General features: G+C 42.2%; 4 protein-coding genes across 4 annotated transcripts; 1 reads left to right on the top strand and 3 right to left on the bottom strand.

The window, feature by feature from the left end:
* Positions 1–1,646: 1,646 nt before the first annotated feature.
* On the bottom strand, positions 1,647–5,626 carry tapbpl (TAP binding protein like). The gene is made up of 8 exons (XM_068760390.1): positions 5,581–5,626; positions 4,676–4,876; positions 4,316–4,585; positions 3,571–3,771; positions 3,082–3,249; positions 2,902–3,005; positions 2,336–2,561; positions 1,647–2,167 (listed from the first exon to the last, which is right to left on the bottom strand). The coding sequence occupies exons 1-8, from the start codon at positions 5,624–5,626 to the stop codon at positions 2,100–2,102; spliced, it is 1,284 nt and encodes a 427-aa protein (XP_068616491.1). The 3' UTR covers positions 1,647–2,099.
* Positions 5,627–7,205: 1,579 nt separating this feature from the next.
* LOC137914256 (tumor necrosis factor receptor superfamily member 5) lies at positions 7,206–10,296 on the top strand. The gene is made up of 6 exons (XM_068757861.1): positions 7,206–7,398; positions 7,508–7,601; positions 7,926–8,002; positions 8,437–8,544; positions 9,331–9,480; positions 9,755–10,296. Exons 1-6 carry the CDS (start codon positions 7,206–7,208, stop codon positions 9,910–9,912), a joined length of 780 nt encoding a protein of 259 aa, XP_068613962.1. The 3' UTR covers positions 9,913–10,296.
* Positions 10,297–10,837: 541 nt separating this feature from the next.
* Positions 10,838–13,205, bottom strand: rbp5 (retinol binding protein 1a, cellular). The gene is made up of 4 exons (XM_068758181.1): positions 12,888–13,205; positions 12,295–12,479; positions 11,993–12,094; positions 10,838–11,365 (listed from the first exon to the last, which is right to left on the bottom strand). Exons 1-4 carry the CDS (start codon positions 12,961–12,963, stop codon positions 11,312–11,314), a joined length of 417 nt encoding a protein of 138 aa, XP_068614282.1. The 5' UTR covers positions 12,964–13,205; the 3' UTR covers positions 10,838–11,311.
* A 1,103-nt stretch (positions 13,206–14,308) lies between these two features.
* On the bottom strand, positions 14,309–25,697 carry ptpn6 (protein tyrosine phosphatase non-receptor type 6). The gene is made up of 16 exons (XM_068755561.1): positions 25,482–25,697; positions 23,890–23,955; positions 22,684–22,806; positions 22,177–22,371; positions 20,052–20,235; positions 19,476–19,592; positions 19,089–19,217; positions 18,435–18,531; positions 18,237–18,316; positions 17,968–18,114; positions 17,735–17,866; positions 17,000–17,154; positions 16,737–16,804; positions 16,467–16,618; positions 15,637–15,701; positions 14,309–14,573 (listed from the first exon to the last, which is right to left on the bottom strand). The coding sequence occupies exons 2-16, from the start codon at positions 23,895–23,897 to the stop codon at positions 14,480–14,482; spliced, it is 1,746 nt and encodes a 581-aa protein (XP_068611662.1). The 5' UTR covers positions 23,898–23,955; positions 25,482–25,697; the 3' UTR covers positions 14,309–14,479.
* Positions 25,698–26,278: the final 581 nt, after the last annotated feature.

Raw genomic sequence — 26,278 nt, 5'->3', positions numbered from 1 at the left:
ACTCTCTCCTGCTTATGCACCTTGTGTATTATTGAAAGACGCAGAGTGAAAGAGAAAGAAAGAAAGAAAGTGAGGGAGAGAGGATTATTGTGAACGAAGGAACCCAATGGGGGGGCGGAGTGATCAATGTATGGATGGTGAGAGATTGAACAAGAGCTTGCAGTCCTTTCTACACAATACGGCAAAGTTTGCTCTATAATCCTTTTTTTGGAATCCTGTATTTGTAAATTAATGTGACATCCCCAACTAACAAACTCCTCCCATCATTTCTGCTAACCCAAGGCCACGTTAGATTAAAAGTATGAACACATTTGTTGTGTGAGACTTGTCTATTTGTGAACCAGAACTTAGAAGCCAAAAGATTTGTCCAAGTTTAGCTGAAATTATTTTTTATAGTTTTTCTGTGTTTATGACGACTTAAGAGAAAAAACTGCAAAAAGAATTGGATTGTGTGAGTGTTTAGGGAAAGGAAGTAACAGGCAGTAGGATTATTGCAGCATTTCTTTCATGTTTTAACATAAGAAATAATTCTGGGCCGATAAGCAATTATTGATCAAATACACGTATGATGGTTCTTGGCACTGTAACATTCTGAAAGAAATACACACAAGTAGTCAGGAACAGACAATCTACTGCATCCACGGGGTGACTGTTCCGACCCAGAGGAGCATACTGAACACAGCCATAGACAGCCGAATGTGTAGCGTCACATTTGGAACGTTTACAAATGCCAACCTGTTTGGAAAGTTGTGCGGACAAAGCCCGTTTTTAAGTTGATTGATTTTCCATAATTAGGAAAATGCAGAAATGGCATCTGGAGCGTTTTTGCTGTCGTGTGCCCGTCCACCCAATTGATATACACACACATTGAAACAAACTCACCCGCAGTGTGGCAACAGCCAAAATGAGGACTTTGTTTCTGACTTGCATGGCAAACGGTGTGCAAAAATCTTTGCTTGTTAGTGTGACTTGTGTACGTGCCATTTCTGAATCCAACTGCCGATTTGACATTCTGTTTTTTTTTTGTGGTTTACAGATCCTGTGTAAAATGTTTTGATCTGATAGCTACTGCTTATGCAATGCATTGATTGCTTTTAAGATAAAAAATAATGATGTGAGACTGCAAACATCAACTGCTACTATTGTAAATTGTTAAAAACACGTAGTATCATATGGATAGAACAATTATTATTAACTATTAGCCTACACAGCTCTCAGATTAGGATGTGTGAGTTATAAAAGAAAAGCTAAACTTTCTTTTCTTTGGACTGACTTTGAGAGTTGATAGAATTACTAAAATATGAACAAAAATAAATTTACACATAGTTGTAGTATTTAGCCATAATTATCTTGTGATGCTGTAATAAAACAGTATTGTTGGGTAATTACCACGTAAAATATGAAAATATGTTTTGTGATTTTCAGCCTTAAAATGCAGTAACAGATGAAACTGGGTTTGCAAAAAGAAATGCATGCTTATCTCTTTTGCTGATGCCAATAAATAAATGCTCAACAGAAGTGAGTGTTGACATGTAGTATGTTCTCTTTTTGTGGTGAATTTTGATTTAGGAATTCATTTAAACAATTTCCTGCAATTTTCAAAAAAAAAGAAGCAAGCCTAATATACTAGTAAACAGGAACAAGCCACTATACATAGATTTAATACAGGGGATTGGAGCAGTAATTACATTTAGGATATTCCATGTTCTGCATTGGTTAATTGACACTGCATGATATTTACACTTATCCAAAAACTAAACCCAACAGTCAGATTTAAAAAAAAAGATTTATAGCACTCCAGCAAATGGATTAAGCTTGACATATCAGGTTATTCCAAACTCTTTAGTCCTCACCTGGAAACTATAAAAGAAAGTCCTTTTCAGCAAAGACTGGATGCGCAGCAAGAACGTGGAATGACGTACTTTTTTTTCCCCAGAAAAAAGTATAGAATTGTCTGACACACGTCACATCAATGGAACAAAACCAGAAACATAAATATTAAAAAGTAGAAATATGAACACGTCTCAACTTTATGCTGATCGTAACCTTTTTTTCATTCCACATCCAGGAAGGTGAGCTACTAAATATTTCCCACTCATTTATTTCATGACCTGCACAAAGAAAAGTAGAGTGATGATGAGGAAACCTAAAACCCACCAATAGGAATCTGTAAAGTGAAAGACAAAGAGAAGAATTAAGGACTAATTAGCATGCGATGATGTAAGATCAAAGATACAGAACAGAGAACGCCATTCAAATCAATAATGAGATACAAAAGTTTCTCTTTAACGCAAAACAATGAAAGATATCAGAGCGGTTGACAAACATTAAGTACCTGGCTGAGGACTTTCTACCACCAGACTGACAGAGAGGGGAGCGTCCAGGGCCAAGTGTGACACCCTGCAGGTGATTTTAGTTCCAGGGGAGATACTGGAGGGCACAGAGAGGCGAGACGACAGGGAATAAGTTCCATCGCTGTGCTGTCGATGGCTGGACAGAGATCCCTGATCTGGAAACACCGAAGGCTCCGAGTCTGACGGAGAGAGGAACAACCACTCCATCTGAAATGAAGAAGAAAGCAGAGCGCTGTGATCAATTCATTCGTTCAATCAATCAATCAACCGATTAAGTATCCTTCCTGTAAATGAGTGCAAAGGTTTATATTGTGTAAATATAACCATTAAAACCAATGAGACCAATGATATTATGGTAACTGGATAAAACCATCAAAACAAAAATGCATGTAAGAAAAGTTAAAATAGATGTGGACAATAACAAATGAATAAATAAAAAGAGATTTTGTTTAGAATAATGTTCAGATAATGTTCATACCACACTTTTAAGTGGTAGGAATAAAGAGAACGTACTAAACTAGGTACTGGCTGGTGTCTGACAACATACCTGAGCATCCAGTGGATAGTATCGAGCGGAGTGGCAGCTCAGAGTCTGAGGAGACTTTGACTTAAAAACCAACTTCTCTTCTGAGAGGGAAACATGCGGAGGTTCTGAAACAGAGAGCAACAGAGGAAGAACTGCTGGACATTCTGCGGACGCCGCCGGAAGAGCGGAGCTGCAACTTACGAGCAACGTGGAGTCGAATGGCCTGCTGGCCATGGAAGAGGCCTAAAGTGACCGTACAGATGTAGGTCCCTTCGTCCGGGACTTTCAAGTTGCTCAGAGTCACAGAGGCGTCTCCCTCACTGACGACTCGGCTCGCATTCACAGTTGAGCCGTCCCTCTCGACATTCACTGAGGACGAATGTGTAGAAGAAAAACTATCTCAAGTCATGATCGCCTCATTTGCTTTTTTTATGGGAATTTTATTCTAATCAAATGATCAGAATGAATCAGCTGAATGAGATGAGAAATCTGCCTGACAATAGCTAAGAACTACACCGTTTGTTCTCTTTAGTTAAGTGTTTAGAGCATAAAGCACTGAAGCCCAATGACACTAATGGAACATCATGGAGAGTCTCAGAGCCACACTAATCCATGCTCACGTCTCAAATCTGCCTTAAGACTCTGGCTAAACCGCAAGAGGCCAGACACACTCGTTTACACTGCACTCACCCGCAAGACTGCCTTCTGCACCAGCCAGGCTTGTCTTCATTTCTAGCACTCTCTGCCCTTTGCCCCTGTGCTGCATTCGCCATTCAATCTCCACCTCCTGAGATAACGGTGTCTCCTGCTGCTTGAACCCGCAGGTGAGGACAACATCACTTCTCAGAGGGGCAGACACAGACTTTTTGTGGGAAAACACCAGGAATATCACTATGGAGCAGATGGATTACAAAAAAGCAGACACATTTTTTTTTGACTGATGTAAAAGCATAACTAAACTAGGGAAGCACTCGGAGAGCGCCTCATTCTGGATCAGATCCAGAAGACATTTTGCATGATAGTTAATATCGCACCTCTTTATGACAGATTTTTGATGAGTACATTTTTTTTGTCCATATTTTACAAGATATTATTCTTTGAAAAATCCTCCATTATAAGTAAATTTGAAAATCCGGATTTATTTTGTATCGCATTAGTATCCCAAATCCGGTGATAAGATAGAGGTCGCCATCCTACATGATTGTGTCAAATTCCATAAGAATGATTCCAAAATGATATTTTGGATCATCACCTAAATTGAATAATCTTTTCCTGGTAATATTCCAAACATTTCCTGAAAATTTCATCAAGATCCATCAGTATACGTTTTGAGTTATGGTGCTAATAGAGGGACACACAAACGCCGGTGATGACATAACTTCGGCCTCGGCGCAGGTAACAAAACTAAAATGGAGACTCAAACTCAGCAGCTCACCCTCAGTCAGAAGAGTTCCCGACTGGCTAAGAGGCAGACCCAGTTTGTTATGTATGAGGGTTGACTCGTTCTTCTTCACCGCCAAAGTCTGCAGCAAAAGTGTGGTGCTGAACTCAACTCCCTCCACACTCAGAGACACCATGAAATAAGTGGGATCCGAGCCTTCCGGGGACTCATGGGTGAAGTAATGGCTTAATTCGCACACAACCTCCTGCTCATTGCAGTCCGCGTGAAGCAACAAATCTGCATTGGGGATCCGAGGCGACGACACTGTCAGAGACGGGTGAGAGGAGAAGTTCAGCAAATGTTCTTATGTCACACCGAACTTCAGGCTTAAGAGAGGGCGGGGGGGGGGGGAACCTTTGGCTTCTATGAGGATGTTATCCGGATCAGGTGTCGAAGGTGGCACAAATGGAGTGATGGCTTCCAGCGATTCCTCAGGACCCACTGCGACGTCTCTTAAGACCAGAGTGGCTGGAGTCCTTGAGAGGAGAGTGCTGTGTCCCATCCCGCCCGCCTCCACTAAGGTGCAGGGAAGCAAGATATCTGCAAGCCCATCGCCTGAGCGAAAAGCGGCATGCGTAAAAAAACAAACATTTAACAGACATTTTATGAAAGGCATTTTTTCCACCACACACAATAAATGGCAGCGGCTATAACTTTGACATTTTTTCAATAAATGTTTTATTAATAATTGTTTTTAAATAGGCGGCTCGGTGGCGCAGTGGTAAGCGCTGTTGCCTCACAGCGAGATGGTCGCAGGTTCGTCTCCGGCTTGTGGCCATTCTGTGAGGAGTTTGCATGTTCTCCCCGTGTCTGCGTGGGTTCTCTCCGGGTTCTCCGGCTTCCTCCCACCACCAAAAACATGCAGCCTAGGCTGATTGGTGACACTAAATTGCCCGTAGGTGTGAGTGTGTGTGTGGCTGGTTGTCTGTCTCTGTGTTGCCCTGCGATGAACTGGCGGCTTGTCCGGGGTGTACCCTGCCTCTCGCCCATTGACTGCTGGGATTGGCTCCAGCTTGGCCCGCGACCCGATAGCGGAATAAGCGGTGAGAAAATGAAAGTGAAAAAAAGCTTTTAAATAATTGATCCGTTTCCTGGAACATACCCTGTCATTCAATATACACGAGATTAAATGTAATTCAACAAAACAGGGTTCATCAGAGAGAACGAAATAAACACGACCTGAGAAAATCATAATAATCATAATAATAAACCGACTTCATGCGCTACGGCTACCAAAACGACCAGATGAGCGCCCTTACCGTAAACGAGCGTCAAGCAGCATCCAAACCAAACTAGTTCGATCATTATTAGGAAGGTTTACGTTTTCAGCGTCATAAAGTTCAACGTTAGTGAGGCGCACAAAAACTCTTTCACTTTTGATTTCAACCACTAACAGCAGCGCAGCGTAGATCCTGAGAAGTTGACGTCATATTTTGTTTTTTTCATCCCCTCGATTGCAGATTACGTTGTCAAATTATAAGTAAATAATAACTCGGGCAGTAGAGGAGACGCTTCATCATTATATGAAGGAGCGAAAGTAAAAGTGGAAAAAACAATGGACCGTCCAGTGAAAAAACAGCACGGAGAGCGTCATACGTCACCGTAGAACAAGCCCCGCCTCCTGCCCTTTAGGAAAACCACCGAGGAAGGGTTCCAGTTAGTTTCACTTCAACCAAGGACAGCTTGTTTGTTAGAAGAAACCTCTGAGCTTCAAATTCAAGTTTCTAGATTTCATAAATTATTATTTTTTTGTCATTATTTCAAAAAACCTCTACGTGACAAATAATTTGCGCTTTTTCTTTCCATCTTTTGTGTGCATATTTTTTTACATTTGCTCCATTAACTTTTTCCCATCATTTAACAAATTACAGCAAATTCAGTTTTTCTCCATGATCTTATTGATCCAGTCTAGGTACCGGTAGTGAGAGACTTTGGTATACAGACGCTGTGTCGGAAACTCTGTAGCTGCACAAAAACTCACACATCTTACCTCGGAGTGAAAGTACGAGCATGGGAAGGAAATGAGGGGAGACAGAGAGACAACGAGAGAGATGGAGTGGAAACCAGCAGAAGAGGGTCACTGGGGCTTTCCACGGTGAGGCATTTGAAAGACATGAGAAGCGGGTAAGGTAGAGTTGGGCGGGGAAGCGCATATGTAGTCTCAGACAGAACGGAGGACCGAAGAACAGGAGCAGCGACTGAATGTCAGAACGAGGAAGGGGAAAGGGTTTTGCTCCTTGGTAACGATCTGAGAGCTGAGATCATTTAAACAGAGCTTCATTTTAAAAGAGTGGAGTGAATCTGGTGGAAGAGCACAAAGGCAGAGGCTCGCTGTGCATTCAAGCTTAGATCTTTAACACAAACGCGGAGGGTTGCACTCAGATTGGCTACAAATGGCTGAGGTGGATTGCATGAATGAGACTAAGTACCTCAGCAAAGATAGGAGATGCTGCGATCGCTGTCCTGCAGGTCAGTCGACGTTAATATGCATAAATATTATTGGATAACCGCATGAGTGTATGTCCTGTGTGTGTATTAGTGTTCTTTATTCACTCACAGTCGAGGCTCACGACCGATTCTTCCATCTCCGTTTCCTCGACCTTCTTCAGGTTCGTACGTGAAAGCCGAGTGTGGTGACACAAAGACGACGGAGTGCGTCGAATGCGGACGCGGGCTCTATACAGCCAGAAGAAATCACCTGGACGCTTGTGAACATTGCCTGAAATGCAGTTACAGTAAGTCTCACGCAGAGACTTACTGCACAAAGTCGGAAAACAAAATTCTTCTTCTCTTGCTGACTTCAAGGAACCAGTCAGTGTTTTATTCCAGAATGTAGTTCTTCAGTGTTTATGCCTGTACATTGGGTCTATAGAGGCAGCCAAAGATGGATCCCTCTTCCAGGACAGACAGTAACGCTCTGATTCTTCCAGATAACAACCTGAGGAAGGTGAAGGAGTGTACAGCTCGACAGAACACAGTGTGTGAGTGTATGCCTGGTTTCTACTGCAATAAGGGCCAGTGTGACTACTGCAGCCCAGTGAGCGTCTGCAGTCTGGGCGAAGGGGTCAAGGTCAAAGGTAAAGCCTCTATTCTGACGTGCCAAATAAACCCTTTTGAACTCCAGCCACACCCTTCGCCCACCAGCAACTAACTTTTTTTTTTTTTTTACCTCATTTGCTCTTGCAGCCACGCAAACCCATGACACAATCTGCACACCGTGTGAAGAGGGGACCTACAGCAACATTACAGATTCCCACTCAGCCTGTCGCACACGTACCAGGTCAGACGGCGTTTCCATTATCACTGTTTACAAAAGCCGAGGGAGGATGGTGATGTGGTGATGAGACCGAGCCACTGAATGACTCATCCATTGACACGAAACACAAATATTGTTACATTTATACGATCATAAAACATCCCACATCACACCTACTGTACCCACATGACAGTCACTTTGTACGAAGAGGGAAATTATAATGCACCTTGTTGGGAAATTTGTGTAAATACCTGCCAGTACATCAGCAATTTTACTAGTTTTACTCTAAATACCTTCTCACTGTCAATATGTGGCTAAGGATTTTCTGTCCTTTCATACTCTCTGTAGGTGCGAGGACATCGGAAGACTCATTAAATTTCCAGGAACCCGCACAAACGATACCATCTGCGGCGACTTCGAACCTCGTAGGTGTCCATTTTCACCTTTAGGCTGGTGTTTATCATCTCTTCAGACCTCCATGGTTTATACCTTAAAAACTTCTCTCCTGTCCATTTTATGTTTATCGCTGATTAGAATGAAATAATGAAAATGGCAAAATATTCTGGGGTCTAGCTGATCTTTTATTTGCACAAAAGCACACTTCAAGTTGATGTTCTTACAATTACAATTAATGATAAATGATGATGATGATGATAAATCTGATATGTTATCTATAAGGGTCTGCATCCAAAATTATCATGCTTTTAGGTTTAATTAAAAGATGCTAGTCTGGACAACTGAGAATAAATAACTATTTGCCCACTTTCACGCTATCCGAAGTTACTTTTGAAATCAGGAGAAAATCATTCAAATGTACCCTGCTTCCTGTAGCCAACGCCTCCTCCTGCTTGTTCATCAGATTGCCACTGGATATTACCGACAGGCCTGTGGTCAGGACTCGTGTTGACGGCACTCATCCTGTTTGGTTTCATCTGCTGGAGAGAAAAACGCAAGTCCTACAGAGCAGGTGAGGACATGCTGTAACGTAACGTGTGGGTGGGTTTCAGCAAAGCACACACAGCTTTGGCCACAAATAGAAAAGTCTTAATGAAGAGGCAACAAAACAAACGACTCGTCTGGGAACTGCAAACAGCGCAAGTTCCTCACCACAACGACTCCAAACTCAAAAAGTCACGGCTTTTCTCTTTCAATCAGACTTTAACCTTCTTTTTAATCCCATTAATGTATATTAAAAGTCATATTTATGCATGAATGCTGTTAATCAGAATGTCTGAAGATGATTTAACTCTTTATATTTAGTTGGATGAACATGTCAGGCTGAATAATAAGCGGTGTAAATGTGATGCTCAATAAAAAAATTAAAAAAAACCAGCTGAATCCGGAAACCACATCCTGCACATTTCAGACTGACACAGTTACTCTGCATAATGTGACACAAACGTTATCGGCAGTGAACTCATACCGAGAAGCAGTTCCTACGCATTTACGACATAATCCCATAACTGATGTTCAGTTTGTATTTCATTGACATTTACCGTCATGTATCTGAAGAAATGTGGAAGCAGTAAGACCTTCGTTTTGCTGCATGTGGTGCTGCAATAAATGTAGTCATGGCGGTGATGTTTTTACACTCGGTGAATATGCGGTAGCAGCATGGAGGTATTTTAAAACGATTAACTAGTGTTGTTTTCAGATAGAGATTTGAGGAATGGCTGTCTACCATTTTTACTGCAGACATTTTATGGTATTAAGTCATCTTTCGGCCCTTTCTGCTGTATTTTCTGTATGTCAGCCGGAACCATCAGCCCTTTTACCCAGACTGAAATGGTTCCAGCTGCCCCTGACAGACCGCTGGAGCTCCTCTTACCCTCCGCAGAGACCAACGGTTCCTATCAGTGGAGCTGCACTGCAGATGGATGCGACTTCCAGCCATTTCACCCAGGTGATAAAACCTAGTATTGATTTTTAATCCAGTTATCAGTCTTTCTGGTTTTCTTCCCACGTTGTCACAATTCATTCATGTTTTTTTTTGCATATAAGGAAGAGGGTTGAAAATGAACTAAAATTAAACTATAATAAAAAATAAACAATAACAATATAGACATTTGCCATGCTCTGTGCTTTTAGCTTTATTAAGAGGATGATAAGTGCAAAGCCTGTTTGATGTAACGTTAAAGGATGGCCACATTGAATGTCGATTTTACCACCCTCCCCAGGTAATGACAGTCTGGACAGCTGCCTTCCTATCACTCCGCTGAAGGCTTCCATTTCCTTTGTCGAAGCCAGTCAGGGCAATGAAAGTGCTGCTGACTGCACTGGCAGATTCCTCAGGACCTGCTCAGAGCCACAGGAGGACGAGTGGCACGGGACGTGACCACAATGCACCGTCGCAAGAAGCCTCAGAGATGCTACTCTTTTGAAACTTGAATCTGGAAACTGTGTAACAAAGAATATATATATATATATTTGTGTACTGCTATGAATTGGACTTCTAGTTCGAGGCTAAACTGCGTTTGGTTACCTTGTACTTGTACATCTGTAATGACAATAAAGTTGAACCTAACCTAAAAAAAAAAAGACCTTACTGAGAATTTCAGCACAAGGTTAACTGCTGTCCTCCAACCTAAAGAAAATGAGGAGGGATACAGACAGGCAGCAAAACCCCCAAACCTTCTAACACACAACCAGTCAATCAGGGACCTTTTTTTTTTTTTGCTTGCTAAAGACAAGACTGTCTTTATGCACACATCTCTCAAGTACTGGCTGCCTTTAGATAATGTGAAACGTAAGAATTTTTTTCTGTATTAAAAATTCTACTTTTTTAGATATGCAAGGACTGTAATCAACTAATTAATGTTTTTCTACCAACCTGTCTTTAATAAAACACACCACATTGTGGGGGATCCTGACTATTGCATGATTGCTGTTTTTACATTGATTTATTTGCTTCTGAAAAGACCCAAATAAACTGTCAATTACTGTACCAACAGTATACAATGCAGGTAAAGTCAAAGCCTGATGGAGCAGCTTATTCCTGCAGCTTTAATCACTGACCCACATAGTTCCCTTCGTACATGAATAAGAACAGCGTCATTTATTTTGAGGGAACCCCATGTTCTATTCTGCTGCTGTAAATATTTCATGTGCACGTGCATCAGTCTCCCAACAGTGTATGCTGGACTCAGAAGAAATTGAACATGTATTCCTGGTCCTGCCACAAGGGGTCAGAAACAGACAGCCAGGCTGATGTCTCTCTGCACTTTGCAGGGTTTGTTCAAAAGAAAGAAACGATTCTTGGCTTCGTCTTTAATGCTAGGGTGTCTTAGGAATGACATCATCATGGACATCTTACAGCGTTCGTCCAACAACATTTGAGAATTGTGTTAGTCTTCTTTGACAGTACGACATATTGTTGATTTTAACCGCTGACTATCAGTATTTATGAAATCATAAAACACAAATAGCACACATGTTAGACAGACATTAAAAAAAACAATGCATTTAAAAAGAGCCCCAGCAGAAGCAGGACTTGTTTTACAACAGATGGTAGGAATGTTTGCTTGAGGAATTCTGCTCCACGGATCTCTTCCTCAGATCGTACCGCCCAAATGAAACCGTTGAGAAGGACAAACATTCACTTTCATTGTAACATTTCAAATCAATGTGCATTACAACTAAACAAAAAAACTAAAAACAAATCTTGTGCCAAGTCATTGGCGACATTCTACTGAGAATAAATTGACTTCATTGACTAAAACACATTTTCGGTTGCTTCAATCAGCCTTCTTGAAGAGTTGCTTGGCAACGATGCCTTGAACTCTCATCTCCTGTGGAGAAGAAAAAACAGTGAGGAGGGGTCAGGACAGAAGGAGGGGGGGGGGGGGGAGGTGTAGAAGAAAGAACCAAAAAAAGACTGTTTGGACATTCAAGAAAAAGTGGAATGTGTAGTTGACAAACCAGGGATTGTATCCCCCTCCCCCCCTGACCTACACCATCGACTCCTTTTACCCACCTGAACCCCATCGTTCTCCTGCTCCTCCTCATTAGTCTCCTGCTGCTGCCCCCCCCCCCCCTGCTCCGTGTAACCTTTAAAATCCATTATTGATCCTCGCTGGCATTTCCTTAGCAAACTCTCCTGAAGTTGGACGCAGCGTCAACAACACATCTCTTTGTCCTCCGAGCAGCAGCTTTTATAATCCCGTCTGAGGCCTTTAGTGGAACAACACCGATTGTTTTACATCTTAATCCGGATCGACACATAATCTTTAGCCTCTTTAGACAACTACGACAAAACCGCTCGGTTTTACGCTACTTTCTTTTGCCACCTGGCACAGACTTCATACTGCAGACCACTGATCGGCCAGGAAGATATCTTTCCATCATTTGCACTTCCTTTTCCATATCCCCCCCCCCCCCCTCACTCTTCTATTCACTCCATCCATTCATCCCCTTACCAAATGCAGCTTGTCATCCTCCAGCCAGTGTGTCCACCCGCGGCCTTCCTTCTCACCTCGCTGTACACAAATCAGCTGGTCTCCTTCCCAGCTCACTGTAGTCTGAACAACCACAGAGAGAGGGGGGGGGGGGATTACAACCCAGATAATCGCAGCAGTAGGTGAGGCAACTTTCCAAACTAAACGCGCAAAGCAAACTTGTATAACATGTAATGATCATTTATAATCACCGCATCAGCAAATCTGCCTGCACACGTATCCAAAGAGGTCAACGTCCGCGTTTTGGAGCTGCAGTAACACACCTGACAGGTACGACCGTCCACTGGCTTCAGATCCTCGGTGAACTCTTCCCCGATGATGAAGTCCATGTTGAAGTTCCTGAACGTGGTGATGGTGCGGATCTTCATGGCTCCTGTGTCCGGGTCATGGCTGATCTCTTTGGTGGGCTTCAGCAGGCACACAATCTTCCTCAGAGCGAAATTAATATCTGTCAGGAGACGATCGATCGGAAAATGTATATAAATACAGCATTCAGGGCTTCTAAAGGGGGGGGGGGGGTCTGATGTATTCAATGCAAATAGGCTCTAAAGGCCCTCTCTCTGTCTCCCCCCTCTTTCTTTGTGTGTGTGTGTGTGTGTGTGCGTGTGTGTGGGTGCGTGCGTGCGTGCGTGTGAGTGTAGTCTAGTCTGGGGTCATGTAAAGGACAACGAGGTGATTTCATCACTCTAAATGTGCTGCTGCAAACCAATTTCATCTACACAAAGAAACATGACAGAACCGAAAAGGTTGGAAGTGATTTAAATAAACAAATAAATAAACAAGCATCAGGGTGATAGATTGATTACCCATCGATCTAACCAGGCAGCACATTTATAAGAGGAACCCTGACGCTCACCTAACGCTTCGAGGTAGGCGTCCATGTTCTCCTGCTCCACCAAATGAAACGTGCCGGAATAATTAGGCTTCGACATCTTGTTCCGTTACGCAAACTCCAGACGAGCTGAGCTCTGCGCTTTGCTTTCCCCTCTTTTCTTCCTTTTCTTCCGTCGAGTGACGTCACGGTCGCCAGGGAATGGGATCAATCGATTTAACTTCCTGTCCCGGCTGTTGGAAAACGAGGCTGCGGCGCGGACTGTTCCCGCAGAAGACTCCGCTGTTCTCCGGTGGAGAGACGCGCAAATGGCTTCAGCCTGTTGGGGGGGGGGGGGTCCACGCATCCACCCCGATGCTTCAGATGGGGCATCAGCTTTCAGAGGCGGCGCTTCGGAGACTTGCGTGTGTGGAATGTAGGAATAAAGCTGCCGAAAATCCCCGTGCGTGTTGCGCAAAATTGTTCCTAAAACACACGCACTGTGCGTAACTGTTGTTTCAAGATGAGGTTTAATTCTGATTTATGGAGCCGCTGCCGACCACATACGTGTGTTTATTTCTGAATGACTTTATTATGTGCTGACGTCACTGTGCCGATGGGAACCAGCAGCAGAGTTTCTGTAACAACAAACTGTAATATTTATTGGTGTTTTATGTGTAAAAGAGAGTGAATATAAAAGCTTTTCTCTTGAAAGCACTTCTCAGGAGTGCTTTCAGTCTCTGCATGTAGCCCCATTATCTCTCCCTCCCTCCCTCATTCCTTAAGTCAGATCTTACAAGGAGAGGCAACAGGGTTGATGCCATTGAGTGAAGAATGCTGCAGGAATCCAGAGAGAAAGGAGAACAGGAGGAGGAGGAGGAGGAGGAGGAGGAGGAGGGGTCTGACTGGACAGAACAAACAGAGAGAGATGTGCAACATGATGTGCCGTCCCCATTCTTCAACACACACACGCACACAATATGACCCTCAACTAGATAAAGGGGTATGAAAAAGAATGAATGCCTGAACAATCCAGAAGAACCATTGTTGTTCTCTTTGTCTCGGAATATGACCAGAAGTCAAATTCCTTCTGGATGGAAATCAGATACATCTAAATGTCAGGAAACCCAATTTCTGGTCATGTTTTAATGTTCATGGGCTGCCGGATCTTTAGCACAGAGGAGCACAGTGTAACCCAACCAGCCTTTAAGATCCTAGTGTTAGTGTTAGAGCTGTTAGTGCATCCCTCAGTTGATATCGGTGCATGAGTTGTCCAACCTTAGCAGCATTAGGATTTTTTTGTTGTTGTTAAAATAGAACTTGAGAAGCCTGAAATCTGCTGGGAAATGCTACTGCCAAAAAAAAAAGAAAAAAGTAGCTAATCCTAGATACTCATTCATCCAAACATAACCGTCTCACTTTTTATTTTTTTCCTTATAACTGAAATTTATTTATTCACTGGCTTTATTTTTAACAGAAGCATCAACATCAAAGCGTTCATGTCATCAGATATCAACATGTTATCTTGTGTCTGATTTGTATACATCCATTTTGACTGAATCCAAATTCTTAAACAAAAAAAGAGGTGCCTGCATAAATACAACAAGAGGACATACTTTGATAAAACTTTCTTCTGCCTACTTTTTTCTCAATGAGCCACTTTTTTTCTCGGACTTTTTCTTCTCATTTTTGTTGGCTTTTGGCAGATTCTCATAAACATCCTCCTTGTTTCTGGAAATGAAGAAAGAAAAAAAAACGGATTAGTGACGTCACCCATCGTGTTTATTTTTTAATGCTAGGCAGCACTGATTAGACGGGATTTATAGATAAAGGAGATGTTACTGAACGGAGCTGATTTAAATGGACCAACCAACCGTGACTCCATCACTCAAAGCTGGCAGCCCAAATATTCAGCGCGCCAAGGGGGTCAAAGTTTGCCGAGTCTGGGGCTGAATGGTTCCCTGCTGTGAGCTATTTGATCTTTTCTAATTGGCTGTTTAGAACGTTACACAGTTCAGGGTAGAGGTTAAAAATAATTGCGGTACTCAACACAGGATGCAGACGAGTCAGGTGTCTTCCCTCCTAACTATATTAATCATCTTGTTTAAATATGTGGTCTTTATAATAAATAGTTTAACAGTTTCCACATAAATTTATTTTAATTGTCAAGAAGACGAGTACATTCTTAAGCTGCTTTGGAGCAACTACCCGGTGTTTGATGATGCATCAATGGGTCAAGGTAAAGACTGTTGAATTGCATTATGGGATTAGTAGGATCCAGCGTTTTTCTGAACACTAATTTAAGATATCGCAGCCTCTGTTGCTCTGATCTGGATAATTCCTTTTCCAGTCTTTCTAAATCCTCTACACCGAAGGCATCATTATGTAATTAATTAGTAAGAGGTTGGATTTTAGTGTCCAATCATGTCGCAAATTGAGAAATAAGACAACATTTTCCACATTTGAGCTCTTGGATGATAAATGAATTCATTTCTTCAAAGGTTTGAACCAATGCTTCAAGTATCTGTTGAGATATTTCACTGGACTGTTGATGATGCCTGATGCAAGCTGTTTTGTGTAATGTTTGATGTTTGTTCCTCTCCTCTTCACCTTTTTGCAGTGTAATCTACAAATGGAAATGATGAGACTGCGGTGGAGTTCAGCTCTGTTTACAGGGCATCCTCCCCTCAGCTCCCTCCATGCAAAATGAGACATGAAAACTGAATAATGAGTCAGTTTTTGGAGCGGCAGTGTGAGGTTTAGAGGAATCATGTGAATCTGAGCATTCACTCACTTTGAGGCCGTCCTGCTGGCTGGCTGGTGTTTGAGTTGCAGATTTTCATAATCAGTATCAGTCTCCTGCGGGAGAGAGGCAGACATATCAGAGACCTGGAGGAGTATTCAAACACAGACAGACGACGTGACTGGTTCGGTCTATGTGGTGGAAATGTTTCTGTCTCAGGGTCAATGTTCGTCTGTCTCAAACACACTCTGATAACGTATCATCCTGTTTAGCAGGGAACTCATCTGCAGTACAAAGTACAAAGGCCCATTGACCTATTAGCTCTTTTTTTATACTCCTTCAAAAGTAACTATGGTTACCCTCTCCCATCCTTTGACTGGTGACAGGATATCATCTGTCCACATCTTAGGAAACGCAACAGTACCTGTGAAATATCACACGTGATTTGTGGGAGCCCCCTAAGGTCTGCGTTTCATAACTGCTTTCTTGAACTTGCTTTTACATTTGCATTACCAATCAACATTTTAGCCTCATGAAAATAGATGTTCTGCTCTGTGATTAATAGCCAGTGTCCAGCTAGACCTTTGGACTCATGTTTCTAACCATCTATTTTATTTTTATTTTTATTTTTTCTTCCTATACCTTGTCTGCATTCGTGCTCAACAGTGACAACGTACATAACGTCAGTCACTGTTAGAGTTCGATGCAATTTTATTCTTATAGTGATTGTGACCGTCACCTGCCCTCTTGGCAGACTAGCCTATTCATATTTTATTAGTTTTATTACCTGCTTACTGCCGAGGGCTGTGCACACCGCAATGAACATACAACATGGACAAAAAGTGACAAATACACAGTGTTCTGAGAAGAAAGTCTCTCACCATGTAAACGCAGTTTTTGGCCTTGGTGGTCTGTATGTACTCAGACACCGACAGATAGATGAACTTATACTGGGTCTCTGTCTGCACCATACCAGAACGCTGCTCTCGCAACATCTGAATGTATTTTGGGATGTCGATATCACAATCCAGACCTGAAGAGGGAGAAGGGGAAACATTGGATGGATGAGGTTAAAGAAACAATATAATAAAGTGACTCATTTGAATGCTTTTGTTTTGAATCAATATGTGATTTTTTTTTTCTTCTTTCACCTATAGTGTCAATCGTCTGGAGGATCATGTCAATCACCAGAATCGTACCCGTCCTACCGATGCCAGCACTGCAGAGTTCACACAAAAATCAGCATTAATATCTCATCTCTTACTCCTAAAATGTCAGAATCAATGATTAACGATAAGCAACAATGGGTTGCATTATACGCAGAACGCTAACGCTTGCATGCTGCTGCTAATTAGCTCTGACACAATGAATACCCCCACAGGCCCCACAGTCATGGGCTGTAGCCATCTTGTACCTGCAGTGGATGATCATGGGTCCTGCATCGCAAAGTTCAGCCTGTTTAGCGTTCACTTGCGTGAGGAAGCTGAGGACGCCACCTGGCTCCAGAGGGACGCCATGATCAGGCCAGCTCATGTACTGGTAGTGCCAGAGTGTACGGCAATTGTTGGGCTGGAAAAATCACAGAATATTATTAGAGCAAAGGCAGAATTGGATGGACCATGGATCGTGTAGCTCTTCAGATGTGCTGTTCTGACCCAAACTGGATTCAAAGTGGTCCCACTCTAACAGGAGTACACGAAGTGTAAAACTTTTCATTTCCTGTTGTGGTTGAGATGCATGGGCTGTATTACTGAATTTCATCATGCGGATGCCTTCAGGGAGGGGATTCTTACCCAACATGTGACGCTTGGGGCAGATTGCAGCGTGGACAGTGGAGTTACAACAACTTCCTGTTTAATGAGGAAGCATTTAAATTTAAATTCATGGTGTCTGCAGACCTTTACAGATCAGTCTGATGCACCTATCTACAGATTTATGGGAAAGTCGCTGCTCTTTAAGGGGTTCTGTGGAGCCATTTTGCCCTGCTAATGACCCAAACTCGTAAATCGTGCAAATTATTAGCACGACTGATTCAACCATGTGTAGTCAAGAAAAACGGCATCTTTTTTTTGGACAAATAAGGATAAAAATTCAAACACTTTGTAACACAGACACAGAACAGGGAGATGTGATTGTGGAGGGGGGTTACCTTATCAATGGGACAGATCTCCAGAACTCGAACTTTGTAATCAGTAGCTTCCGTCATTGATGTACAGGTCACCACATATCGACCCGCCTTCTTGGATGTTTTATGCTCTGGCCAATAGGGCACACATTTATTCTGTACAAAAATGAACATATGGAATATGTACCGCTGAAGTTGTAGATGAATATTGTAGGAATAACACTCGGAGAGTTGGAGATAGTTGTTCTGACACTGACCCGCCCTTTCTCGACTTCCCTCGTGGTCATCACAATCACGTTTGTGTTCTCCTGCCACACCATCTGCCAGAAATCATTGATGGTTGTTGCGAGACACCCCTGGGTGGCGATGTAAACCTTCTGCTTTCCAGACTCCCACAGGGTGTTCTATAGGAGCACAAAGCGAGAGTGCCTGTTATCTTTAAGACTAAAAACACCTTGAATGATGGGAAGCAGAACTTGTGACTGTTTTGTTTGTCACCGTGAGGCCACTGACTTCAGAGACTCACCCTGACATAGTTAGCGTTGATGTAATCTGAACCCACAACATCCGGATCAGCGTTTTGCAGGCTGACCCGAGTGTCGTTGACTTGTGAAGAGAAGGAGAACAAGTGCATGGGATTAATTCCAGTATGATGAGAATGCATATTCATGCACGAGGTGGTTGCTTTTCTGATTAAGGATAGTGATGAGATTTAAAAACTCACAAGGAAGAATATTCTTGTATCTGTTTTTGGATTTGTTCTCTGGTCTCTGGCCTTCCTCTCTGCTCTTCTTCGCCTTTGTCTCTAACTTTTGGAGATTCTGCAGGAAGGAGAGATACTTGTTTGACACCCAATTTCAGACTGTGTGCTCGCGTCACATAGTATGCATGAATCGTACAAGAACATAGAACACAAGAACCAGAAGTACACTCACGTTGAAACTTCATCTTCATAAAGAAAAGCAATCTCAGATCTTCTGCTATGCTTTCGTGGATTAATCAATAAATTGATCAGCAGATAACTGAACACTAACTGCTTTTGACTGCTGTTTTTTAAGCAGAAATTACAAACAGCTCAATTTTTCACTATTTTCTGACACTGGTTGAATCCAACAATGTAAATTTACTTGACTTTCACATTATAATTTGAAAAGAAATGTTTTGCTTCCGACTCCACTACATTCATTCCTTTGATCATAACTTGCATGAACATCATGTTCTCATTATTACATTGGGCCATTGTCTATTTTCCCACCGCCAGATGGTAGTATAAAGCTTACCCTCTCTAGTTTTGACCAGAATAAAGAAGCCATGGGAAGTTTCATAGAAAGCACAGATGAATCATTCCAGTCTGAAACATTTTGGTAACTAGCCTCACATCAAACTCCTCCCAGAAGCCAGCCTTGGGCTTCTCTCCCTCGCTTTCCTGCTGCTGCCTCGTGGTCCTGTCCAGCTGTTGCACTCTGCTTTCGATGTCGGCTGCGTTCACTCTGGTGGAGTAATACGGCTGCAAAGAGCATGGAGCCAGAGAGAAAGGAAAGCTCTTGTAATAGAGATGAAAGACAAGCTCAGCCAGAGAGCGCATCATCATCATTGTTCCTGAACCATGCCCTCACCATTAACGAAAGTTTCACGAGCACCTCGTTACCTCCCATCATCCTGATTCATTCTTCATTATTCCCCACAGAAATGACCTCATTGTGAGTCACTACCCTGGACGGGTTTAATCGACCTCATTTGAATGCAAATAGCAGGAGCTGTTCACCTGTTTGAAATGCACCCAGTTCCCCGACATCTCCTGGATGCCTTTGCGCTTGTAGTACCTCACCAAGTCCGTCAGCGTGTCGAACCGCTCTGAGCCTCCCACTGTATACTGGTCATTCTGAACACACAAGAAACACATGCAGATGGTGTCACATTGTGCATCGAGGAAGTTGCGTCATCCTTTTTGGTATCAACAGCAGTTAACATATTTTAGAGGCGAGCGCTGTCAGGGATCTCATCTGATCTTTACCACATACATCGAAGACTGACACCGATCTCACATTAATCTTCTTTACAAATACGAATGTGCAATTAAATGGGGTCTCAACAAAGATTCCTAGAACTTCTGTGTCAAATAAAATGGTCTGGGGGGTGACTGGTGGCTGTGAGATGTGTTAATACCAACAGATGATCACTATGAGCAAGCGTTAATATTTAAGTCCGCTGCAAAAGCAATGGCTTTAAAAGTCAAGGAGCACAGCACCACTTTAGGAATCCCCTTTAGTAATTCATGCATGCTTTAGCTCTTAGGCTCCAGACACAGAAGGTCGATACATGTAGAAGAAAGGCCGTTCACCTGACACATTATCTTGATGTGAGAGACCCTCTTTGCTCCAGTTTTGCTCATCTCATTTGTCAGAGCTGACAGGACAAAGTCTCCAGGTTTGGATAGCGACTCTCTGACCAGGAAGGTGTCCGGTTCATCTCGCGCCACAAGCAGCTTCTCTGCGCTCATCCCAGACAGATGACCGTGGTACCACCTGAGGCACAGATAGGAATGCACTAATAGCTTAGGATTTACTTAAGCAGGTAATGAGAGATGTCTGTGGTGGAAAATGTTGATAGATAGAATTAAACACAACCACGCCCTTCTGTGTAAGTGAACAAAGCTGTGTGTATTTAAGTGATTTTCCACTGGACAGGTGTACACACAACCCAGTGGGCGGAAATGGAAAACCACGACAGAATCTGGTGCATTGTGGTTTGTCGTCAAAAACAGCTTTTACAGGTGTCGGCTGTTACATGCATTGTATTTCTGTCCCGAGACGTACTTCGCTGGTGTGTGTGTGTGTGAGGACACACTTCGTCGTGTTGGGTTGTGACTTAATTTTAGGCACACTTCTCGATTTCTTCTTCTAAACTTCCTGCTTCGTGGTCGGAAAATTTCTGATGACAGATTTCGTGGCTGAAGAGAACAAAATATTTATAGCCTGTCCCCTCCTATTTGTAACACCCCCCCCCCCCCCCCCCCGACACTCCACCACATATCGTCCTCTGCAATGTATTTCACAGATGCTTTTAGTAATTAGTTCTTTGATTTCAAGAATTTTAGATTAGTTTATGGTTTTTCAGAAACAGAAATTTGGCTCTCAATGATGCTTTTCCAATAGAGCCGCATGATGCACCTGCAGTAATGAAAAATGTTGCATCAAGGCAGACCCGCAGAGGCGAAGGGACAGCCTGTGACGAGATATAATCTTCTTTTAATCATCTTAATATTCCCTTCTGATAAGAAATAATCATGCCAGATATGTGAGAAAAAAATATAACTTGCTTAGGTGTGCTCTCTTTTGTTCAGAAAGAGAGCAAGAATATGATGGATTGCGCAATAGAGGAAGGCAAGCCGGGTCTGGCCATTGCTTTTTCAAAACATCAAGTTTCCAACCGCAGAAACAAAAAGGGAAGTTAGACAACTGACAGAGAGAGAAGAATGAGGGGGGCAGAGGGTGAAGCTTCCAGCGAGGGTGACGCATGCATAATAAAAAAAAACATGCCCTCCTTGGCTTATAAAAAGAGTCTGTAATAATGTATTTTATTAGCTGGACATTAACCTACTTTAATCAGCCTACAGGGCACAAAGTTTCCTGCCTGAAATGTTAATCTGCAAGGTAAACGGGAGCAACAGCAGACCAATGTAGAAAACGCAGTGAGGCAGAAAGCACGATATTTCCATCAGGTGGTTGCGTAAATCTCGTCAGTGTTTAAGGGAAACAGGTCTTTTGAATCACTGGCCCTTGCATTAGATTTATCTCCCTCTACGCTGTTAAACAACGAATCTCGCTGAACGGTTAACGTAACAACAGAAATACCCTCCTTTGAGTCACTGACTGCAGATTGTTAGTAATAAAGGTTTGATCTTATTTTTCAGGGTGTTGTAAAAGTTCAAGTCCCCCTCCACCCAAGTTACACTGGTGTGATGTTTGACCTTTAGTTCTTGAAAACGTTATAAAACATTTCCTTCTGTAAAGCAGCAGAATCTTTAGGGCGCAAAAACAAAAATCAAGAAAACAATGATACAAAGTATTCAAGTAGATAAAATAATGAATAAAAATGTTGATTCATCACATTTAATCCCTGATCTATAGAGAGAGCTGTAGGAACCAAGCCTGGGCAGCTGTGGGTTCCCACCGTCTGGACAGGGGGGGGTTATTTTCATTGACTCACATTCTGATAAAGATGCTGACACGCTAAAAATGATCAAAGGAGTCCTCATCGTCCCCAGAGGAAAAAAAATCTTAAAATGCCGTGGAATATTAAATCTACAAATGACACATATTGTCCCCTGTAAATAAAGACTTGTTAGAGGAAATAATGCTAATCCAAACTGACTGTTGACTCAACCAATCAGCTATAACCTGGGAGTGTGGGCAGAGACAGGCATGAGTCACCAGCAGAGAGTCTGGAGATATGGCTGCACAGACCTCTCCGTGGTGGGGTCGGAGCAGTTGAGGGGGTACTTGAGTTCAATCAGGGTGCCATCCTTGTCCTGCAGGTTGCCGTTCTCCGCTGTGTAGTATTCCACCAGCTCTGACAGGGTGGCAAACTTCTCCCCGCCGTACAGGTCATAGTAGTCTCCTGTGTTTTGAATCCGGATGTGGGTCACCAGCTCGCCCACCCTGAGGAGGTGAAACAGTCGGGTCGCGCCAACGGTCAAAACGTTTCTCCTCATCAACACTCTTCAAGATTACACGCAAAGGAGAATCTATCTATCTATCTATGGCACATACATGTGAATCTTCCTCATTCCCGTACTTTATGCCGCAAACAATCTGGATCTCCTAATTAAATTTGATCAGAATGCCCTTTTATTTTTGCTTTTATATTTGAGCCACCATTTACAGCTTTAAAGCAAAGGAAATGTGCAAAGCAGCTGTTGATTCAGAAAATTCAAGGAAAGATTTCAGGAGTTTTGGAGGTATTTTTTCTACCTGACAGACAGGGAGAAATCGCCGACGTTTTTCTTGCTGGGTCGAGCTAGAAAGCTGCCATGAATGCCTCGACTCTTCAGCATCTCCTCGGCCTGCAGGCCTGAGATGTCTCTGTGGAACCACCTGCATCAGCACATGTGTGAAAAGGTCTAAATCTACCCAAGATAAATATTGCGGAAACACATACAAACTAAATAAGACTTGTGTCAGGTAAATATAAACGCATGCATCTTCATGCGTATGTGCTCATCCGGTCTTAATTCTGTTTTATTCAGCCTTCAACAGAATGCGTCTCAGCACAGTTACCTTCATTCATTGAGAGATTATATCATTTTTATACAAACAAAATAAGCTTCATTGTTTGTTATTTCTTTTTTTTCTGTGTCTGACAAGTAATGACATTTTTTCATTCATTTTTTATAAACAGTACAAAAAAACTTTATGCTGTATCCTTTATTTTTATTCATTCTCTGGATATCTAGATTGTAACAACATTTTCTCCTTTGATCAGCTCTCCTCACATTATACACTCATATTATATATACTGTACACTGCAAACCGTCAGACTGAATGTCTCCTATTTTATCATTTCCATTTTATGATGAAAAAAATTTATCTTCTATCTCATATTGAGATAACCGGAAAAAAAAAGCATGAGCAACTATTTTTAGCAAAGTGGATAGTATCAGTCCAGCGACACAAACTAAAACCACCAATGATACGATTGAAGGAACAATGTATTAAATCTGGGCTGTTATCTGGATCGTTATGTGGATGCAGAATTTTTCGAAATGTTTTGTGACAATTGTGGAAATTTGAGCATCATTAAATTTTCAAAGCTGTGATGATGATATTTGAACTTTTTCTTCACAGTTGCTTTCTAACAATACACAATTTAAAGACCTCAAGCATGCGGAACCTGTACGAGCTTGCTTGAAATGTGTTTCCATATTTACTTTGGTTTGTCATTATATAGAGCAACGTCACTCCATTTTCTAAGGAAACCCTTAAAGAACTTAATTGTAAAGGGCACAAAAGAAGTGTTTCTAAACCGATGAACGACGGCATCATTTATGGCACTAAAAAACACACAATCAGAAATCACATGATAGAGGAACAGAGCGTGATGATGAGTCGACAGCTGGGCAAGGACACGGATAAGTGGCCATCATACATAAATCAGCATACTGTGCAGCAGGGACTCACCTGACCATCTTGTATTCTTCACTTCGTCTTGCACCGAAGAGGAGTGCGATTGAGGGTCACCTCTGTCTGTAGGTGTGCAAAGTCAAAAGCATGAACACAATATTTTTCATCTTTGATTTTATAAAGAAACCACCGGTTCCTTATTACATCTTATTGACAGCTGCTACACTCCCCAAGAATGAAGATAACTGTCATTGTCGTTTTCTGCACTTTCACACACTCGCCTCGGGTTCAGAGACTTCACAAATTTTATCCGTTACACCACTTTGACAAAACACTTAACACTTAAACTACCCGCACTCCCACCCAGTCCTCTTTAAGTCCAGACAGGAAAGCAGGTAAACACTTACTCTTCTCAGCAGCCTCTGAAAACTGACACACACTCACACAGACGCTCACACTGTATTTGTCGTTCTCTCCTCGCTCTTGCTCTTCCTTCCTTTTTTACGTCTCCTTTCACAAAGTATAGTGAAAGCAAGACAGGAACCAAAATAGCTGACAGGCCGGAATTCCTCCAGCAGATATAGACCTGTTTTTCTTTTTCTTTTTTAAACGACCAAAACAAAACTCAGAGCAGGTTTAAACTCTCAAAACTTGCTTTCTGATGCTCCATCCCGCAGAGATGGTTCAGACTGCTCCATTCATTGGTGACTCAAAGGCGAGAGTGGCTGCCCAGTTCTGGTAGTTCCACCATGGCTAGAAAGGTTAAAAAAAAAAGAATCCACTTGTCCCCTTATGAACGCCCACTCTGTCTCAGTCGGCTGTTTGCAAAGCGGCTGCCCTCCATCTTTCCCTGTCTACTATTGTTGTCTGTTTATTCGGTACTTGCAGGTGTGTGAAAGTAACACACAAAGGTTAAAGTCACAGAGCACTTCCTTATTTGCTGTTCAACCTTCCCCCATCTATGTGTGTGTGTGTGTGAATGTGTGTGTGCAGGTGAACCATTTGCAAATATGAAGTTACTATATAAAACTAAATCCTACAACAGTCACTTAGATTTAGACACATTCTGGGAAATGTTAACTATATTTTTTAAGTGTAGCTGACCCAGTGATCCACTCCACAGCCACACATTCAAACAGCTCTGCAGGCGTCGCTCTTTGCTGTTAACACCAGGTATTTCCAGTTTGCTTATTCCCCTCACAGATTTGTGTTTTCAACAGTGGAGTGAAATACGTCGTCTCTTTCCATCTGGAGCGACAGATCTTCACCTCTCAGTTCTACAGTCCCCCTTACAATAAAATAAAATGATCTTATTAAACATTAATAATGAAGTCACAATAGTCTTCCTTTATATATATATATATAACAGCTTATTATTTTCAGGGTAATTCCAGCCGATGTAGGTGAGAGGCACTCTACACTTTGGACAGGTGGCGGGATCATCACAGTCAGCATAGATTAGAGACGCCACTGCTCGTGTTTACGTTCACATTTAAAATTTAGAAACAGATCATTTAACACATGAAGAACAAACACACCCCTCGCGGAGCGGACTTTAATCCACAAACTCCTTGTTATGAGGCAAGACTGCTCCCACTGCGGCTGACTTTAGTTAATCATATACACACTAAAATATATAAGACACTCACCTGCATGACATTGTGGAGACTGATTAGTGGGTCTACTCTTCTGCACCCAGAGGACGACTATGCCTTTGTTGTCTGTGATGAAGATCAGTAAAATTCAAGAGGCACATTTAAATTTCTCCAGTTCGGTTTAGCTCCTCTCCCTTTTTTACTTCCTGCATCAAGCCTTGCTCTGGTTTAGCCTCCAACTCTGTCTCATGATAAGACATCAGGCTGCAGAGCCTGCCTAGTCAATCCTCCGGCCCAGTAATTTACTCTAATTTTCTTAATTGCTCCAGTATCCATGGGAGAAAATGTGCCTGTTCCTGTTCCCTTCCTTGCCTCATGTCCTGCTCAAGTACAATTCTTCATGTCCCATAAACAAAATAATTTGCCTCCATGTAAATTCCACCCCCATCAACCAAGACCTGAACACAAAGTACGCCATGCACTTCATGTTTGTCCTTTGTTTTGTTTGAGGCTATTTCTTACAAAGACAAGACAGTCTAAACATGAACAAATTTTGCAAATGGGATCAGTGCATGGTTTCTTGAAGATAAAAATGAAGTGCAACCTCATCCAGCGGGTCTCAGAGGATAGAGACTAGATTAGATTGCAATACTAAATAAAATATTAAAAGACGTAGGTTTAATATTTTTTTTTTGAGAGAATATCACTGCCCCAGAAAAGCTCAGGAACACATGCCAATAAAGTATTCAAGCTGTTGTGGCATAGCAGCATTAGCATGTTAACATTAAATAAAAACAGATGTTATGCCTCATTTCATTCAAAACCTAAAAACAATCCTGGTTGGGCTACAG

The sequence above is a fragment of the Brachionichthys hirsutus genome, chromosome 3 (assembly GCF_040956055.1).
Source record: "Brachionichthys hirsutus isolate HB-005 chromosome 3, CSIRO-AGI_Bhir_v1, whole genome shotgun sequence".
NCBI classification, from domain to species: domain Eukaryota; kingdom Metazoa; phylum Chordata; class Actinopteri; order Lophiiformes; family Brachionichthyidae; genus Brachionichthys; species Brachionichthys hirsutus.
The sequence above is the reverse complement of the archived record's forward strand: the minus strand, read 5'-3'. Positions and strand labels throughout refer to the sequence as shown.

Excerpts from the sequence above, each read along its gene's own strand:
- rbp5 (XM_068758181.1), bottom strand. The coding sequence starts at position 12,963 with ATGTCGAAGCCTAATTATTCCGGCACGTTTCATTTGGTGGAGCAGGAG. Across the intron at positions 12,480-12,887 it reads CGCCTACCTCGAAGCGTTAG|ATATTAATTTCGCTCTGAGG; the intron begins GTGAGCGTCAGG and ends GTCTCCTGACAG. Across the intron at positions 12,095-12,294 it reads TGGACGGTCGTACCTGTCAG|ACTACAGTGAGCTGGGAAGG; the intron begins GTGTGTTACTGC and ends GTGGTTGTTCAG.
- tapbpl (XM_068760390.1), bottom strand. The coding sequence starts at position 5,626 with ATGATCGAACTAGTTTGGTTTGGATGCTGCTTGACGCTCGTTTACG. Across the intron at positions 4,586-4,675 it reads CATCCTCATAGAAGCCAAAG|TGTCGTCGCCTCGGATCCCC; the intron begins GTTCCCCCCCCC and ends CGTCTCTGACAG. Across the intron at positions 3,006-3,081 it reads CATTCGACTCCACGTTGCTC|AACCTCCGCATGTTTCCCTC; the intron begins GTAAGTTGCAGC and ends TCTCTGTTTCAG.
- LOC137914256 (XM_068757861.1), top strand. The coding sequence starts at position 7,206 with ATGGATCCCTCTTCCAGGACAGACAGTAACGCTCTGATTCTTCCAGAT. Across the intron at positions 7,399-7,507 it reads CGAAGGGGTCAAGGTCAAAG|CCACGCAAACCCATGACACA; the intron begins GTAAAGCCTCTA and ends TTGCTCTTGCAG. Across the intron at positions 8,003-8,436 it reads CTGCGGCGACTTCGAACCTC|ATTGCCACTGGATATTACCG; the intron begins GTAGGTGTCCAT and ends CTTGTTCATCAG.
- ptpn6 (XM_068755561.1), bottom strand. Across the intron at positions 22,372-22,683 it reads GATTTCTCCCTGTCTGTCAG|GGTGGGCGAGCTGGTGACCC; the intron begins GTAGAAAAAATA and ends TCACCTCCTCAG. Across the intron at positions 19,593-20,051 it reads ACATCAAGATAATGTGTCAG|AATGACCAGTATACAGTGGG; the intron begins GTGAACGGCCTT and ends TTGTGTGTTCAG.